The following is an 18,697-nucleotide window of genomic DNA, read 5'->3' as shown; positions in this document are numbered from 1 at the left end:
ATAATATTCTGCGAATCAGCGTTTAAATGACATCGCTTGCAGCATTCGTTTCAAAATGTCTGCTATGGAAATTGGCATATTTATATATAACTTTACGTAATCTTTTGTATTGAATATTTATGAAATTCTAGTTATGTATTTCATACGAATCTTCTCTTTATTTATATTATCCGAAATACATTCCATATCAAATGTGCAAAGTAAAGACAACAATATTACAAGGAATATAACGAATATAAATCAAACACCTAATACGACGCCAAGAATAGTTTCATCAAAGCGACGGCTAGATAGAGTGACTCAGAAACGATACGAAATTATCAATGTTTTATGGAGGAAAACGAAGATCTTTGAAGACGTCGACATTCCTATTGAAAATAGCACAAAACGGTCTAAAAAAGAAAAAACACTTTCACAAATTGTTACCAACACTCCTTTAAGAAGGACAACTACTGGTACTCCTAGTTACATAGAGTTCTACTATTCAGATCTAAATGATGAGAGGATTAAAAGAAGAAATTTAGATACAAAAATTAAAAAGGATAACATTAATATAGAGACTCGTTCCGTTTTAAATTCACCAGTGTTTTTGTTTCACGTGCAGTATGAAACGTGTACATCCACAAAAAATACTAAGCATAGATCTGAAAAAGCTCCTCTGAGAAACAATTTGAAACGGAGTCAATTTCTAGATTCACTAAAGGTATCAATGAAGAAATTTGACGATGAAACCTGCCCCGTAACAACGAAAGCCTCCGAAATAGTAAACCGTACTAAAAATATTGATATTTTAAAACATTCTCCATTGTCCACGGCATATGATAAAATAAAATTTTTCGAATTATATGACAGCGACACTCCAACGCCCAAAAGCGAAATGTTCCTACCAAATATTGATGACGATGAGAAAATATTGTTAGAAGATATACATTTTAATATAAAACATCAAAACAAAACGAGATATGTAAAAAAGCATATTGATACGCCGAAGCCAACTGGAAGTGATAGTGAGAATGATTCTCCAGAAATTGTTATAACAAACATTCCGACACAACGTGTTAATACAACAAAGGATTTCCACAGTCGGTCGGCGCATTGGTCTGAATTTCCGTTCATTGCTCTCTATGTGTATGAACCCACTCAGGTAAATACTCGTCATTCATCAAAATCATTTAGGATTGTTATTGATTGCTAGGATGACACAGAAATGCTTTAGTTATTTATATCGATTAACAATCTAGCTGCCCCCGCAAACTTCGTTTCTCCTTAATGTGATTTCACTTAGCTTAGCCTTACCTTTTTAGAACATATCAACATGGAACATTTTACAATGCTACTACAGAGACTGTTCGGTTTTCGGAATGATAAATTTTTGAAGTGAAACTTTTTTAGGCGCATGAGGGTAACATTTAGGGTTTTCTGTGAATTTTACTCTATACAAAGTCATAAGTTTTTAATTAATAAATAAAAAATAGGTGTTGATTGACGAGTGAAAAAATTAAGGGTTCTATGTTTTTGCATGCTGTATCATAAAAAAATAAAATAAAAGAAATTTTCTTAAAGAATAAAAATTTAGTCGTTAAAATTAGACCCTTAATATTTGGAGAGATGAAAATTAGATGACGTCCGATTCGCAGACCTACCCGACATGCACCCAAAATTTTACGAAAATCGGTCGAGCAATTTCGGAGGAGTTTGATTAGTGGAAAAATACCTTGACATAAGAATTTTATCTTGATACATATTCATGGGCAGGTCCAATGACATGTTCTGCCATAATCTATATCTCTCTATTAAAATCCTTTTAACTCCTGGTGCAAAAAAAACATAACAAAAAAAATTGAACCTTTAAGCAATAACACGCAATAAGCCGCCGCTTTTATAGCTATCTTTATTCTCAGCTTACTGCAGCGCATAAAATACGAATAAACACATATAAATTATATTAGATAAAAATAATTACTTAGAAAACAGGCTCTTTTAATGTTTGCTATAAATGTTTTAAACTAAAAATAGTTCTAAACAGCGCTTTGCTATAAAAATCGAACGCCTGACTCAGTCGTCCGTTGAGAATTAATCGGGCATTTCGTAGTAGAGTTGCATTGCTTAAATATTTATTTTTGTACCATTAAACAAAATAGTTTAATAGACATCTCTGAGGGTATATTTAGTCTAATGTTATTTAGTTTATTGTATATGCCGTCAACTTGCTTAAGTCTTGGATCAAACAAGTCACGCCGCTATAAACTAAGAAAATCCTATATGTACGTAACTCCGTACAACTATACGAGCGGGCTACAGTCGCAAGAACGTTTATTTACTTTTCAGTTTCTGAATATTTAAAGTAAAGTATTTTAATTATTTAAATTCTAGGTTTATAAGTGCAATGGAATACTGATAAATTTTATGTGGGTCAAATAGAGTAGAATAGTGAGAACATGGGCTCTCTTGCAAAATATCCACAAAATGGCGGCGTTTCCCTCTCCACCAAGTGTCACTGTTCTAGCTTAATCTTGTAATGATTCATTGATCCTATTGTATATATATATATTATTTATTTAGTCTACAATATCATACATATTACGAAATCTACTGATTACCTATGCTATAAGATCTTCTATCTAATACGTATGACAATTTATGTAAACATATGTAAGTTTTGCAAAAAATGGAGATTAAAAAATACAATTAAAAACAAACACAAGATAAGACAAACATACAATAAAATTACCAAGTATGATTATATACAATCTTTATATAATAATTCTTGGTAATTTTAATTTATTTTATTGTGTGTTAATTATTGAAAATAGAATCTATCCTTCGATACTAAAATAATCTCAGTTTGTAATTTTTCCCTTTTTTCAATAAAAAATAATGAATAAGCTGATTCCTGCATTGCCTTATTGAGAAGTTATGCAACTACAATCAACAACACTAACACAGTAAACTCTTTTTCGCACACACCCGAAAGCGTAAATTTACACTAGTAGCTATTATCTCTGAGATATAAATTCAAATATTATTTTAGGTTCGTTGTGATGCGGCGGCATTAAGCCCACATTGGCTGTTGGCATCTGGTTCTTGTTTATTTAGACATTACAAGAGCTATTCGGTGAATGGCCAGTCTGCATATGTAGCTTATTGCACGGATAATTGGAGGAACTCTGAACGAATATCCTATGTAAGGCGAAGCTTCGTTCATCCTCGCTTCTACTTGAAGGATACAAGGCGATATCTATATAATATTGGTAATTTTTTATTTGTAGCATATCTTAAATAGCTAATGTGTGTTATTTTCTTATCTCTATCGTGTCAATTTCAAATGAAACTTTGTATATTTGTGAATCAATCATTCATCAAAAATTGTAAGTGAAGGAAATTTTTTTATTAGCGATTATATCATTAGGGGTTCAGTTCACACTTAGCTCAATAGCTTGCGGCCAGCGAGATGGATACATTATTATGAAATCGCCTTGAACCACGCGCACCTGGCCACACGCGGCCAGCGCCCTGTCGAATAGCGGCGTCCTACGAGCTTGAAGCGACGCATTTTCGGCCCGTTGGTGGTCGCTGGCCATTGCGGGCACTGAGATCAAATTGAATCGCAGATAAAACGCACTAGCCGTGGCGTCCGTGACGTATTTTACTAACAGGAATTCAAACGGAGATTTCCTCATCCACAAATAATGAATGAACTTGACATCATATTGCTTAAGGTCGTTGAAATATGTATGATGCCTTTATAATATCGTTTTTGGCCGCGCGGCCAGGCCGCTAGTGCGCTATTACCCTTAATGTTTAATTATTAAAATACAAATTAGTTCATAAGAATGCAAATTAACCTATTTGTAGCACGTGTATGTTATGACGAAAACATACACATAATATATCAATAAATATATATTCTCGTTTAACATTACTTAAGCGCTCAGTCATTGACAGTTGCCACAAAAGATAATAGATACGTTTTGTTGCCGTATTAGGCGACTTAAACATGTTGACGAACCGTATTAAGCATTAGGAAACGTATAAAAACATGTCTCAAGTTGCAAATATTAGCGTATAATGCGAGAATTCTTATAAAGCGGGTTCTACTGTACTATTATTTTAATACCATTATGTTCATTTTGTCTTAGAAAATAATGTATACTAGATCAAAACCAGGACCAGTACAACCTGTTAGTAGCATATTAATGAAACATTTAACGGATTGTTAAATATGTCACGAAAAAAAATAGCACGAGAGGAAACGCGGGTAGCGCCGGGCAACTCAACTCGCCCACAAATGACGACATTACCAGAGAATTGTCGCCCGGGCCCAGTTAATAATGACCCTTTTTAAGAAAGGGGAGATTTCGACATTCCCTGCTGCTTAGCCACTCGGTCACATATCTCCCTGATTGCATGCCTGATAGGATACAGGGCGTTTTATAAAAAAAAATTACATTTTACTATTACAGGTGTTATTGAAGTTGTGAATTCAATGTCTGAAACATGTAATGGATGGGCACCGGTGTCACTGATGTCTCATCAAATGGCCCACACCCAAGGGATTAGAGGAGTGGCTGTAGGATGGAGTCTGGACAGGTGACAACTTATATTATTTATAGACAGGGCACGAAAAAACGGTTTTCCGTGTTTGTGTATTTTTTATTATGAGCCTTCTTCAACACGTATTCTTCGAAATAATTTCCTTTGCAGGCAAGCAAAAAGGAAGGTAATAAATTATTAATAAAACCCATTATAATACATCAACACTTATTTAAGTTACATAATAAAACTTAATTTAATACATCATATGACAGTTTTAGGTAATCAGCATGTCCTGTGACACACAGGCCTCTTCCAGCTTAAGCTTAATTAATTTCTGATGTTAACTCTTCTTGTCCAAGTGATGTCTCCTATTCTCTTATCTCTTTCTCTGTCTGCCTCTTTTACTTTTCCATCGCGTGGTTGCCATTCTGTAATTATGTTTGTCCATTTCAACCTGCTATCTCTCGTCATGGGCACGGTCCAGCGTCATTTCAATTGTATTATTCTCTTTATAATGTCCACCATGACCAAAGTGGTCTTATCTCTTCTACTCTTTTTCGATGTCTCAGTGTTACACCCACCATGCATCTTTCTATTCTTCTTTGGCTTCTTCTCAACTTTAGAAGATGATTTTGAGTTAATGCAAGTATATAGTTTCTTTTTTTAAATTAACATTGTTTATAGAAATATAACATCTGTGCGATAATTGAAAAATAAATATATTTCATATTATTTAATTTAAATAAGGAATTTAAATATGGTACATTTTCAAAATTTCAAACAAATAACATTATCACTATTTTTTATGCATACATCACTATATTTTGATATAGATTATAGAAATGGTGTAGCCATTTCAGCCAGATGACAGTTTAATATCAATTGTCAAAGTGTTATCTGACTGAAATGTGCTACTAATGTGCGTCAAAACAATTACCATTCATCATTAAAGTTATCTAAATGTGTTGCGTACGTTTGAACTTTGATATACTGTAATAACCGAAATAGATTATCGCCAGATAGTCTGAAACATTCTGGTAATGAAATAATATGGACAAAAATATAATTAATTTAGCTCTTATTTAATACTTGGAAAACAACAAGGGTGTAGAGAGTGTGTGAGAGAGAGGGCCTCCACAAGCGAGACAGAAATCTGACGTTATTGACAATAATATTCTATTAGGAAGGAAATTTAATGCTCCGATAATCTATAACGCTGGAATGATTTGTTTTTTATAGGTATATTGTATAAACTTAATGTTACCGATTTTCATATATATTATAGGTATAAATAAACAAAAACTTTATTTATTTCTTTAAAACTATTGGAAGTATTTATGTTTTTATTTTAAAATTGAAATTGTTCTCTCAATATTTTTTAGTTTCAATTACTTTTCCTAAAGAGCTTTGAAAATGATCAGTGAATCAGATACAGTAATGTATTCCATGCCGTACACTGAGAATTTGTAACCGCAACCGATAACCTCTCTTAGCTTTTTTGAAGTATTTTAAAAAGCTTATGTCGACAGGCACGGCAAGCGCGCTGGCCTCTCTTCATCAATCCATTAGTAACAAAAATCCATAGATTTAATAATAATCACAGTATTTATTAAATAATACCCACATACGAAACTTGTAAGTTTAATTTTGATTGGACGGACATATAATCATGACGTATTTTATCGACTTTTAAACAATAATATTAAAAAACTTTAGTTTTACCTTCTCAACCTTTTAAATCTAACTAGCGATGACAATACTACATGAATCGTATTTTGCAATTTAACTATTATACTTTATTTTAGAGGTACGACGTTTTTGACAATACTCAAGAAGACATAGATTTGGCGTAGCAAGGACTGATAAACATAATATGCCTGTTTCAGATATCCCAACAACCTATCTAATAACTTGTCACTAGTGGTCCACGAAAGCCTTATTTATTCAGAAATATGTCCAGGATTTACCGAGTTAGTATACTTTTTCATCGTACCTTTTAAAGCACTGACTCAGTCACCCTTAGGCGTTTGGGAGGTATAAGTTTTTAAATTTTTTTTATAAAATCGCTGCAAGATGTTTGAATCTGGTAATCATGTAAAAACGTCGTCTTTATTGGCTGGCAAGATTATTTATTTATTTAGTACTCCTACAGCTAACACAAATTATACATAATGACTTAGAAATACACTGAGAATATAGCCAAATATGGAATACATGATATATTTAACAATAAAAAGATTAAAAAAGGGAACAAACAAACAAAAATTATTTAATACATTATAATAATTGTGATTTAATTTAATTTATTTAAGTAAGCTTAAATTAGTTGTGTTGTGTGATGATGTAAAAGTGTGGGTATGTACGTGATGGTGTGTATGTGGTGTGTGCTCATGATGTGTGAGATTTTGCGCTGTGGATATTCCTAATAATTTTTTTAACCACATTCCGCGATAACCCAAACATCAAAAGAAATGATTAAAGTCCGAATATTTAGTAATAATTAGTCTTGTTATATGTTTCTTTATCACAATCACAGAACTCATAAACATCGGTAGAGGTTTATTTATTTTATACATAGTTTCTACATAGTAGTGTGATGGAAACATAAACTACAGACTTCCAAACGTCCACCGATGTCGAAAAAATGTTTATCGAAATATTGTTTCATAATATGAAGACAGATTGACTGAAATGTTTCTCGATATTTCTAGAAGTTATAGATGTTATAAACCAGCTAAAATGTGATTTATTACCGTTTCAAGACAGGCTCTATCACATATCAGAAAATTTTAATTTACATTATGTTACAGTCGTTTTCAGGAGGCTGACACACTTTTAACTCATAGCTTAGAATATTAATTAAATTGCTGTCATACAAATATTTACAAAATCAGCTTACCGCAAACTTAAAATATTTCAATTTCGTACTGTATAAAAATTGGATTGATTTTCCGTGACCCTATAATAACCATTTCCAAGGAATATCATTTGAGGGGACCAAACTAGATTGGACTTGAATAAATCAAATATTAGATAAAATACATTCGGTTTGACGAAACGCGTGCCTTTTCCCGTATACCACCGTAACTTACATCACGCTTGTGTCATGTATTTTTTTTGTAATCTCTCTCTCTTTATAAAACTCAACTTTGACTTGTTTTGCAGCTAGCTATTCTTTTGACACATTTAATTGTAATTGGATATTGAGTATGATAATATAAATGAGCATTGGCTACCATTTTTGTCTGTACATTACTTCGTTTAATTAAAAACAATATTACTTAAAATTTATAAAAAAAAATTATATGTACGCAAATCAATTACATGCGGACTTTTTATACTCCAGAATCGAGAAATGGGGCCTGCTAGCTATGTACTTACTTTGCAATAATAATAAAACAGAACTAATTCATCAGAAATATTTAATCGATACAGTATCCCCTTACCATACTTACGATACCTATAATTTTTTTTTTCCTTTTCCCTGTCACTAAGAACGTGGTTTATATGCCTTTATTGAATCTAGTGTTTGTGGTGTTTGACAATGAGATAGTATTCTCTGATGTGCTACAGTAATCCTTTAATAGGCAGAATACCCAGAGCAATTTTTAAGGTACTTAAAATAGGCTTCAACGGAACCAGTCTTTACGTATATTACTATTATTTGAGAATATTGCTTTTAGTCTACGCCAGTTCAAATAACATTCTGTTACGAATATAAATACGAATTAATTATGTACCAAATTTATTAAACTTGTGATTTCAGCTGCTTTGTAGACGTTTTTATTTTATTAGAGTCTTATTATTTTCACATAAAAATCTATATAAGTGAAATGTGTAAGGGTTTTTCAATTATACTTTTAATGTGTGGTTAGTCACAGATTGCAATTTTAGGATGCGGTGTAGATTAAAATGTAATAATTAAATACACAAATAAAATACTATTAGAATTAGTGCCGGCAACACTCGCGAGCCCTCTGGCACTGAGTGTCCATGGGGGGGGGGGGTATCACTTAACATCAGGTGAGCCTCCTGCCCGTTTGCCTCCTATTCTATAAAAAAAAGTAGTTGTTAAATTTTTATATTTTAATTAGTTATAATATTATTATATAGTTATATATTATAATATTATGACTGAATATTTTACAAATATAATGTTTATTGATTTTCATTTGAATGTTGAAATTGATTAGTGGTTTGAGAGTCTTGCCAGTATAGATGGATGTGTCTTTTTATAATGACACGCATTTTTATAATATCCTGGTAGATAGTTTCACAATAGTAATCATTACGTTAATGAAAACTAAAAATATTGCAGGACAACTAATGTTTTGTTGTCTAAGTGTGCATATGTCTGACTTCAGACATTGAAAAATTGTGTTATTAATAAATATGATTCCTTTCTTTACTTTTATTAATATTTATGAGATATAGTTGTATGTACTAAGGTTGTAAGTTACTTCATAATAAGTCAACAGATTTTTTATTTATAAAATTTTGTTGAGATACTTAATACACTATTTACAATTACAATATAAAATTACATAATTTGTTGTGAAGGTCTATTTCTAAATTTGATCACTTTTTAAGTCGCGTTGGTTTTATAATATGTACTAGTTTATTCACTTGCAAATTGTTTACTCATGTTTTATTTATTAATTACACTCTAATTACATCTCGTGACAGTTTGCACGTGCTGTAAACTATTTATAGCAATTAAAGGTAAAGTATTTGTTATAACCTGATTACTCAATGGTCCGATACAAATTGTTCCTTTATCTTTGTCTTTTGTTTAATGTTTGAGTCAAGGATATATCGAAGCGGGGTCAAAAATATGTATCAAAATGTCACATAAGGTAAATTTATTGAACACTTCAGTAAATTATTTAAGACTTAAATTACATATTAAGCTATTGAAATGTTTAATGATGTCTCAGGGAAGAGACAATTTATATGAAGTTCTCAAGTTTTTGAGAGGTGTCAAGGGACACCCGGATGAAACGAAGTTAAAGTATTAAAATTTTTAGGGACCAGGTATTTAAAAGAGGAAGAAGGATGATGTCGTTATGCTACGCAGGGGTTAAATCGTAAAATAACCTAAATATAAATTTAGTGGCACAATTAATAAGCATATTTCGTAGTTCAGATGTTTTAATTTACTATCATTTGGTTCATGTCCTTGTGTTAGATGCTCTCGTTGTGATATTACTAAGTTTTGAATTCGCAGAATTTCATGACATTTTCCTGAAACATTATGTTTTTATTTATTATAATGAATATTTTTTAAAGATTGTTGTCGTTTGTGGAGTTGATGACGTAACTGTATTTTGCAAGGAAGCTAGGGACCCCGCAATTTTTGAACAGGGATTCTGGTGTACGTTTCATCTTTCGTAACAAAAACAAGACTAATTTAGTTAGGGAAATCCAAAAATAATTTTCATTTTTTTCCTACGAAAAAAAAGCCAACATCACGAGGTGTTCCCAGGCGGTCACCCATCCAAGTACTGACCTCGCCCGACGTTGCTTAACTTCGGTGATCGGACGAGAACCGGTGTATTCAACGTGGTATGGACGTTGGCGAACGGTGAATCAAAATTATAAAATAGAACAACTATAACAAAGTGTCGTTACAACTTTTGATCTTAATTTTGTCCGTCTAGTCCCCTTTCGCACGGTGCGAGAATCTTCGTTCAAAAAATCAGTAGAAATGAAATCAATAAAATTGTATTTTAATCATAATAATTTATCTATATCACTACATAGTATAAAATAAAGTCGCTTTCTCTGTCCCTATGTCCCTTTGTATGCTTAAATGTTTGAAACTACGCAACGGATTTTGATGCGGTTTTTTTAATAGATAGAGTTCAAGTTAGAATTCAAGAGGAAGGTTTATATGTAATAACATCCATTAAATAGTGGAGAAGTACTGTTATTTTTGAGGTTTCTAATGTGATGTCGTAAATAATTTAATTTTTTCCGCTTACATTGCAAACGGAGGCTGAACCCTACGAGTTTTATCAAAATAATGTACTAAGTATTGTACACATTGAAAAGGTCTACAGAAAAGTCCGTGATGGTATATGTCTATCACACATTTTAATATCCAACGTTCACAGATTTTCAGTAGTGTATTTAGTATCAGCATTGCACCCGTGTGAAGCCGGGGCGGGTCGCTAGTTAAGAATAAAATACAATTATCAATATCGTACAAAGTTATACAGTCGGTAAAGTTCGCATATTCTGCCACAAATAACGATGTGCAAATTAATATTTAAATGTAGAATTTTATTAATCTTCAAATAAAAAATTGTCAATTTCTACATTATTTTATCACTTAACATCAAAATATTAATTATACATTAACGTTAACAACAAACATAATGATTATTTCAGAAAATCGCACAAAAAGCCCAACGTGTATTGCCTGTCACTATCAACATCCGATAAAATTGAGAATCCTATGAACGGAATGCTATTGATTGGTGGGAAACTGATTGCTCTGTACTCACAGGTAAGACACGTTTGCTCTTCAGAATTATCAAGATTGCTCTACCTTGCTATCTAATTAATTCTTCGCAAAGAGAAGAAGGAGTGAAATAATATGTTATAGTAGATCGAAAGTTTAAAGTAAGCAGATTTGCTGCAATTTATCCTCCCCCCGCTTCCTCTTATCAAAAGTAAGTAAAGCTCTCAAAATAATAGTACATAAACGCATTAACTTTTTCTAGGAATCCTGGAAAACGTATTTCGTTTTTAAGCATAGACAACGTGTAATAAAGTAAATAATTACTGTTGCAGTAGTCACTTAATAAGAAAATCAAAGACGCCCTCCCCATCTACCCTATAGTGCTTGTGTAATACTTGAACGGCCCGCTAGTTAACAAAGTTTGAGTGAGCAAAATACAGAAGTGCTGTCTCTAAAATATGTTTAAAGTACTAGCACAACCCAGGTCTTCATATAAGTCCGATAAAATTGTTGCTTGCTGTAATAAATAGAAGCGAAAGCGAAACGGAGCCACTAGATTTATGTAGATGTAAATAACGATTTTTCTTTTCCAAAGGATGAGCTAAGTCCCTCGGGAGAGCAATCAGCGCTGTACACTGGCGTCTGGCGTCACATTCCTTGGTTACTCGATATTGCAAGGGAACCAGACGATTTTATGCCTGCATAGCATAATAAATTATTTCACCGATTTATTGTTTTTATTCATTAAATAATATTAATTGTGAGATTGTGTTTCCAATGGTACTTTAGCTAAGTTTTGAATGTTTGGCTGTTGCGTGCGATCACCTGAGGTCGTAGGTTCGATCGCCGGCTGTGCAGCAATAGACTTGCGCATTTAACATTCGCTCTAATGGTGAAGGAAACGATTGTGAGGAAACCCACTTGCTTTAGTATCAAAAAGGCGACGGCGTATATCAGGCACAGGACTGGCCTATACTCCGGTTTTTGATTCCGTAGAATTCATATTTTGACATATCACACTAGGCGGACGTCGAGGTGATACGGGTGGAATTCCGATGATGAAACTCAGCTGCAGGTACGAACAACTTCTCTGAACACTCTCCATGGTAAATGCGGTAGAAGTTACGGAGTGACCCCACATCATCGTCATAACGCAACGCCAAATCATCAAGCCGCTCGGGGAGAGAGTGGTCGTCGACGATTCGAACCGCTTTTCGTTGAATACGGTCAAGAGGAAGGAGCTGGTACTGAGAAGCCCCCGCCCAGACGTGAGAATGTGTTTTTTTTTTTGAATGGAATCTCGCTGTTGGCCTTAAGGGCCTTTACAGCTCAGCACGGGCTTTTTGGCGAGCTTAGCTCAGCCTGACACCATGTGGGGCCGAATTTGCGCTTTATATAGTTGCAAGCGGTGGCCCGGAGTGAAGTACTGTCTCCCAGCAAGTATGCACGTTCCGTTTCGTATTTACAATGTCTACCTTGGTGTAATACAATGATTTTAGTGTAGTCTATTAAGTCTTTTTTGTATTGTTTTAATCGCCTTTTTGTGATCTATTCTTAAATGTTATAGTTAGTATACTGGCAACGATGTAAATGAAAATTCAGTGATGCGAGTGATTGTATTTACGATGATCTTTTGACAATACATAAAATCACTGTTGCGGAAATCGCCCGACCCTTATACCCGGTATAGCGGTAGCGTTAATTTAAATTTTTAACATCCTACTTTTTGTAGCAATTATATTAAGGGATTCTTGTTATATACGTAGTAAACAAAGATCACAGGATCTGCTACGCAAGTTCTTACAAGAAAAAGTTTTATATTAATACCCCTTATCAATGATCATTACTTACTGAATTGAACTGACTGAATTGAAATTGTAGCAATCCAAATTGTAGCTAAAATTAAAATCTACGTAAAATGCATGCACAAAGTAAAAATACGTTGAAAAAGTAATATACTACAATACGGTACGATGGACATAATATTGTCGTGGAATAGTCAGGAGTCAAACCCCTTATCCGTAGGACCCGATTTTTCTCGTGCTTTTTACAACTTTTGACTATACCATTCCTTCATATAACACTTAGAAGTAGATACAGCTGTAGTAGCTGAAGTATTGCCTGAATAGGCAAAAATATACCACAAAGAACGATTCGGTGATCATGGATACACAATTTGTTTTAACAATATTTATTAAGTCCTAAGTAAATACCTCGCCTTTGTTATACTCAATAAGACAAAAAATGCCTCAGAATATCTTCGGTTGTAGGGAAAAGGGAATTTAACAAATGAGCATCGGGAAAGATTTATTAATGAAAAATGATTAAATATATTAAATATTAAGAAAACTCACTTCGAATTTGTTGAAATTTTTTACTATGATGCATACTTCAATTAAACAAACAGAGATAGTTCCTTCATTCGTTTGGGTAATAAAATATATCATATGCCATAATATCCCTTGGATGCAAGCAGTTTTATAAATCTATAGACGAATAAGGAAGAAATGAGGACATGTAAATTTAAGGATAAAAAATACTAGAAAATTTTAAGTTTTTAAGGAAAACACAACAATATTTTGTATTTATTTATTCATCACCTAACTCTTATCACTAAAACTAAATAGAAAGTGAATTAAATAAGTGAACACACAGCATTTTGTCAGTAATATTAGGTACTACCTGTTATACTTTGTTCATTATGTTGGAATGTACCTTAAATAAATTATACATACAATCAAACAACGTATTATAGATATATTTCTGCTTGAATTTTTGATAATATTTCTTCCAAATAGATTGTCTACCGTGCTGGATACATGGTCTTAATTTCACAGGCTCAACAGGGATTCGAATTTCTAATATTTCTGGGCTAAGTTTAGTAGACATTACGTAAGTTGGGACAATTTTTACAAAACTTCTATTCATATAGTATCTTGAAGTGATAGTTAAGATTTTACGTATTTAGCCACCAAACCATATCTAAATGGTTTCGTCGAATTAATATCGTATATTTTATTGCGTTCATAAATTAGTATCTTAAATTACATATAATAGAGAGACGCTTAGTGGAAAAAGCCTACGAGATAAATCTTTACGTGGGCAGCGTAGACAAGGACGTCTACGAAATAGAAACAAAACCAATTCGTAATATATATGAGAATATAACAAACAGATTTTGTATGCTTATATTTACAAGTTTATATAATAAATTTACTGAGGAATTGAACTAATAACTCCGGTACTGAATCAATATTGAATTTTGTGATCTCAAGTTTGCGATATTGAACAATCGTAATCATTCGAATCGAAACTTTTTAAGATGATCATTTGTTAATGCTACTATAGCATAATGTGTGCAAATTATTATATAATCGACTTAGGGTCCTTCAAGAAAAGAGCGTACCAATTCTTAAAAGGCTGGCAACGCACTCGCGAGCCCTCTGGCATTGAGAGTGTCCATGGGCGGCGGTATCACTTAACATCGGGTGAGCCTCCTGCCCATTTGCCCCCTGTTCTATAAAAAAAAATTGCTCTGTCTATTAGTAGCACCAACTTGACACATTGTTAATTATTAGAAAATTAAGACTTGGGTAAAAGAGTACTGGCGTAACGTTAGTAACAATTAAAATGCAATTTAGAAAGAAAAAATACGACTAAAATACTAATAAAGCTATTACAGCCTAACGAGAGGTACAATAGGCAATTTAGTGATAAAACCAAAAATTTTTACCGATAAATCTAACTAATGGTATAGTCGAATTTGTACATACAATATTGTATAATCTTAAAACAGCGTTCGAATTCTGTAAACAAATCCTGTCCTGTCAAAGACTACTGAGTGTGAGAGTGGGTTCTTCTTTACTCTATTACTGTATTCTAGTTTACAAATTATATGGAAAAAAATTATTCTGTTGTTATAGTCAGGCAGATTTTGACTTTTAATTATCTGTAACTCAATTCAATCGTCAAAGTAATTCTTGCTCATGACAGCTCGCATCCAAGGTACGTAATTGGCAGTTCTTGTGTAGATTCCGTATTTCCCGCGTTTGCCACAGCCATCACCAAAGCTCGTTATACCCTGTAATGATAATGGCAAAATGTAGTTTTTAATTTATCTGTCAAATTTGTACACACTTTTTATTTCAAATCGCAATCAAAACTCAGAAGTTTCAAAAGAAAAACATTTTAATAATCTTCATTAATAAGACTTCATTTAAGTCTCGTCTCGAATACAGCTTCTAAGGCATTAGATTTTAAAAATATTAAGGGCCTGTTTCAAAATGTATGGATAAAGTACCAAATAGCTATGCAACTCATAAATTATTCTAAAGATAAAAGTTCCAAATAAGATACTTCGAGTTTCATGACGAAATGCTGTTTATCCTACCAATAAGTAATAAATAGCTTATTTGGAACTTATCCGGACATTGTGAAACAGACTCTAAAGAAAATAATATTATATATTCACGTTTTCAGTCTCTTAGAGCTGTAACATCACCTGCATGAATTAATTTAAATATTAATATGAGTTGCGGCGGTTGTTGAAATTTTAATTTTGTACCTATCTTTTGCAAGTTATCAAAGAGGTTTTCATACAGAAAGAAATTGTTTTTTTACCTGTAAGTAATACCGCATAGATCTATCCCTACATAGCAATGGACCGCCAGAATCGCCTGCGCAGGAGTCGCGACGACCGCGTCCAGCACATACCATGTTATCAGTTATGGCGTATTGCCAATACGAACGACGACACACACCCTGCTGTATTGTTGATACCTTAAAACAAAGGTAAACAATGAATAGCTGATTAATTAAATAAATGTTAAAAGGCTATTTGCACAATCCTAAAATATAATTCTTAAAAAAATATTTAAAAAACTCAGGTATCTTTTACTAATAATGGCTTTGTTTGTTCCTTCATATTAAATATATATTTTAATCTACCAATAAATCAATCTTACAACTGTGTTTTGTAAAACTGTGCTTTATGTTTCTGTTTCAATGTGTATTCCGTTTTGGCTTTTTGTGTATAATGTAATTGTTTGGATATTGTTTAGGCATTAGCTGTAGGAATACTTAAATAATTAAAATAAAAAAATAAACAAATTAAAAATATTTTTGTAAAAGTAATAAAACGTAAAACTAATTTGTCAGTACTACAGTTAAAATACATTTGTTTCGCATTTCATTTAATAGCTGTTAAAAGTTTTGTTTCATATTACACATTTTTCTATAGCTACATCAACTCCGAAGTTTAATGGTTATTGGAAAATTTTTAACGTGACATCCTACGAACTCCTACTGTAACATACGTCGTTCCAGTCTTCACATATCAGACAGACTAATAGTGTATTTCGTGCCCCATACATAAAAGATACAATACTGTTTATAATGTCATGTGATTGTACCTATTATTATTTTATTTCTGTTAAATCAAGTTATATTTTCTCTTACAGTAATAAAAAGTTAATGAAATAATCAATCAAAAAATCAAAATTCTTTATTCAGTTTAGATGCGTCTTAGGGCATGCTTATGAATGTCAAAAACAATGACAAAATTTAGCGAAAGAGCAAAACTACGCCATCCGTTCGAAAAACTACCAGGAGGCCTTGTTCTGAGAAGAACGGGCAAGAAATTATATAAGGGCCCTTTCTTCTAATATATATAGTCTTGCCCTATTGAGAGAGAATGAGAAATGGAGATCGAAAAAAAATACACGATATTGGTTAACGTATTCGTTTAGTAGACTACATGTTAGAATTTTAGATGTCAATTCTGTCGCATAACGACTTGTGCAGTAAACGTAGATTTTTTATTTATTTATATTATCAGTATCAGTGTGTAAACAGTGTGAATATAGATATTCAAAAACATGGAGTGATCATATACTGGTACATGACCATCTATTGGGATCTGAGTTATGATTAATTTCACAAAGTTACACTTTTTTATTATATGTGATGTGTGTGTTTATACTCAATCAGAGTATAAACGGGACAATGCATTTATTTAACTAATAAAGGTTTATAATACGTCTACGAATAAGATATTGCATGCCCTGGCTAATATAGGCTGAGTAAGAAATGCTGCCAAGTAGGTCATATATCTGATGATGTCAGAAATAAAATATCACTGCGTGACTAACAGGCATAGATCGGATGGGTAGAAGAAGTACGTTAATTCATTATGACAATTATTCAGGAATTATATAATTATACATAAGTGATATTATATAAGTGATACGGACATTCAAGTAACTTATATCTTTCATTATAATATTTTATATATCAGGATTAATTCAATAAACTTAAATTTAAAAAAATCTGTTCTTTTTAGGTATATTCCTGTGTCGAGGGTACTTGATTTTTTTAAGCAATTACATCGAGGTTCCTAGTTAATTTCTGCGTGCCGTGATTTACACAATTGTGATATGATGCACATGATTTACATATAAGTTGCAATTGGTATTAAAAACTTGGCGATTGAAAAGAGTGGCGGAAAGTTTCTTGCCAGTTCTTTTTACCCGCTCTACACCCTTGACTTGCGAACTGGTAGTAAATGTAAATTTATAATTAATTTAATTTGATTTTTTTTGACGTTCATAAGTGTACTCGTTAATCTATATAAATAAAGATATATTTAGTTTCTGTTTGAAACACTTTTATCATTTTAATTCCGCAAATATTACTTAAAATCCAAAATACCGTTGGGTTCGTCCCAACGGTATTTTGGATTTTTCCCAAAGTAGTACATCATCGCAAGTTTTTTCCAGGTATATTTTAACATTATGACGGTTTTAATATGTTTTTTAATTATTATGCAATTAAGGTCCTTTATATGATAATGATATAAATCCTAATACCACACAAACCCCTGTGTAATACAACATCAAATTCAGAGTTTACTAGAAATAGGGCAGGTCAAAAGCATGCATAATACACCAGCGTGTTAGATGAATTATGAGAGCTCTGTGGTATTTACCTGATTTGGAAAACAGACGAGACATATAAATAAATAAATAAGAAAATCGCAACTGATAATCCTGCCTTTCTATTTACGTATAAGGTGGAGATTTCTATTTCTTCGGGCGTTCAGTTACCATTTTCGAATATTTATCGAATACAATTCTTAAAAGGCTGGCAATGAACTCAAGAGCCCTTTGGCATTGAGAGTGTCCATGAGCGGCGGAATCACGTAACATCAGGTGAGCCTCCTGCCCGTTTGCCCCCTGTTCTATAAAAAATAATACAATTCTGTATCGAAATTCCTCGCTAGAACCACTTATAGTTTACACTTCAGAAATCTTTACATTTTATCAACGAGATGAGTATCACTCAACAGATTTATAGATATGACATGTTTTAAAGCGATTTTTATTAAGGTTAAGTGTATTTTCTTAATTTAAATATAAAAATTTATGTAGCGTCTTTGGATGGTTTAAAAGACAACATATTGTTCAGTATTGGAAATCTCAGGTTTTCTATGTTTTTATGCCAGAAACAGCAAACGGGCAGGAGGTTCGCATGTGTTTCCGGCCTTTTAAGAATAGGCTTTTTCTTTAAGAACCCTAAGTAGACTATTATAAAGATAAATAGTTGGTTTATTTATATTAATGCTGTTACAAATTTAATAACTATTTTGTGTTAGACAGTTTACTTATAGAACATTGATGGGTGAAACAGTGGTGATAT

At 32.5% G+C, this 18,697-nt stretch overlaps 2 protein-coding genes and 1 non-coding gene across 3 annotated transcripts in view; 1 reads left to right on the top strand and 2 right to left on the bottom strand.

Annotated features, from left to right (window-relative positions):
• The first annotated feature begins 80 nt into the window (after window positions 1-80).
• Window positions 81-11,718, top strand: LOC110994682. The gene is made up of 5 exons (XM_045630493.1): window positions 81-1,144; window positions 3,032-3,251; window positions 4,464-4,590; window positions 10,930-11,047; window positions 11,598-11,718. Exons 1-5 carry the CDS (start codon window positions 134-136, stop codon window positions 11,706-11,708), a joined length of 1,587 nt encoding a protein of 528 aa, XP_045486449.1. The 5' UTR covers window positions 81-133; the 3' UTR covers window positions 11,709-11,718.
• Window positions 9,997-10,115, bottom strand: LOC123689616. The gene has a single exon (XR_006750556.1). It is a non-coding gene; the product is annotated as a 5S ribosomal RNA (ribosomal RNA).
• A 2,733-nt stretch (window positions 11,719-14,451) lies between the features above and the next one.
• LOC110994692 (vitamin K-dependent protein C) overlaps window positions 14,452-18,697 on the bottom strand; it is a 30,822-nt gene continuing 26,576 nt past the window's right edge. The window contains exons 12-13 of the mRNA XM_022261489.2: window positions 15,623-15,781; window positions 14,452-15,083 (exon numbers count right to left, since the gene is read on the bottom strand). Coding sequence (XP_022117181.2) covers window positions 14,964-15,083; window positions 15,623-15,781 — 279 coding nt within the window. The 3' untranslated portion in view covers window positions 14,452-14,963. The remainder of the gene's footprint in view (window positions 15,084-15,622; window positions 15,782-18,697) is intronic.

The sequence above is a fragment of the Pieris rapae genome, chromosome 12, assembly GCF_905147795.1.
Source record: "Pieris rapae chromosome 12, ilPieRapa1.1, whole genome shotgun sequence".
NCBI lineage: Eukaryota > Metazoa > Arthropoda > Insecta > Lepidoptera > Pieridae > Pieris > Pieris rapae.
Note: the sequence above shows the minus strand (reverse complement) of the source record. Positions and strands in the feature narration are given on the sequence as shown.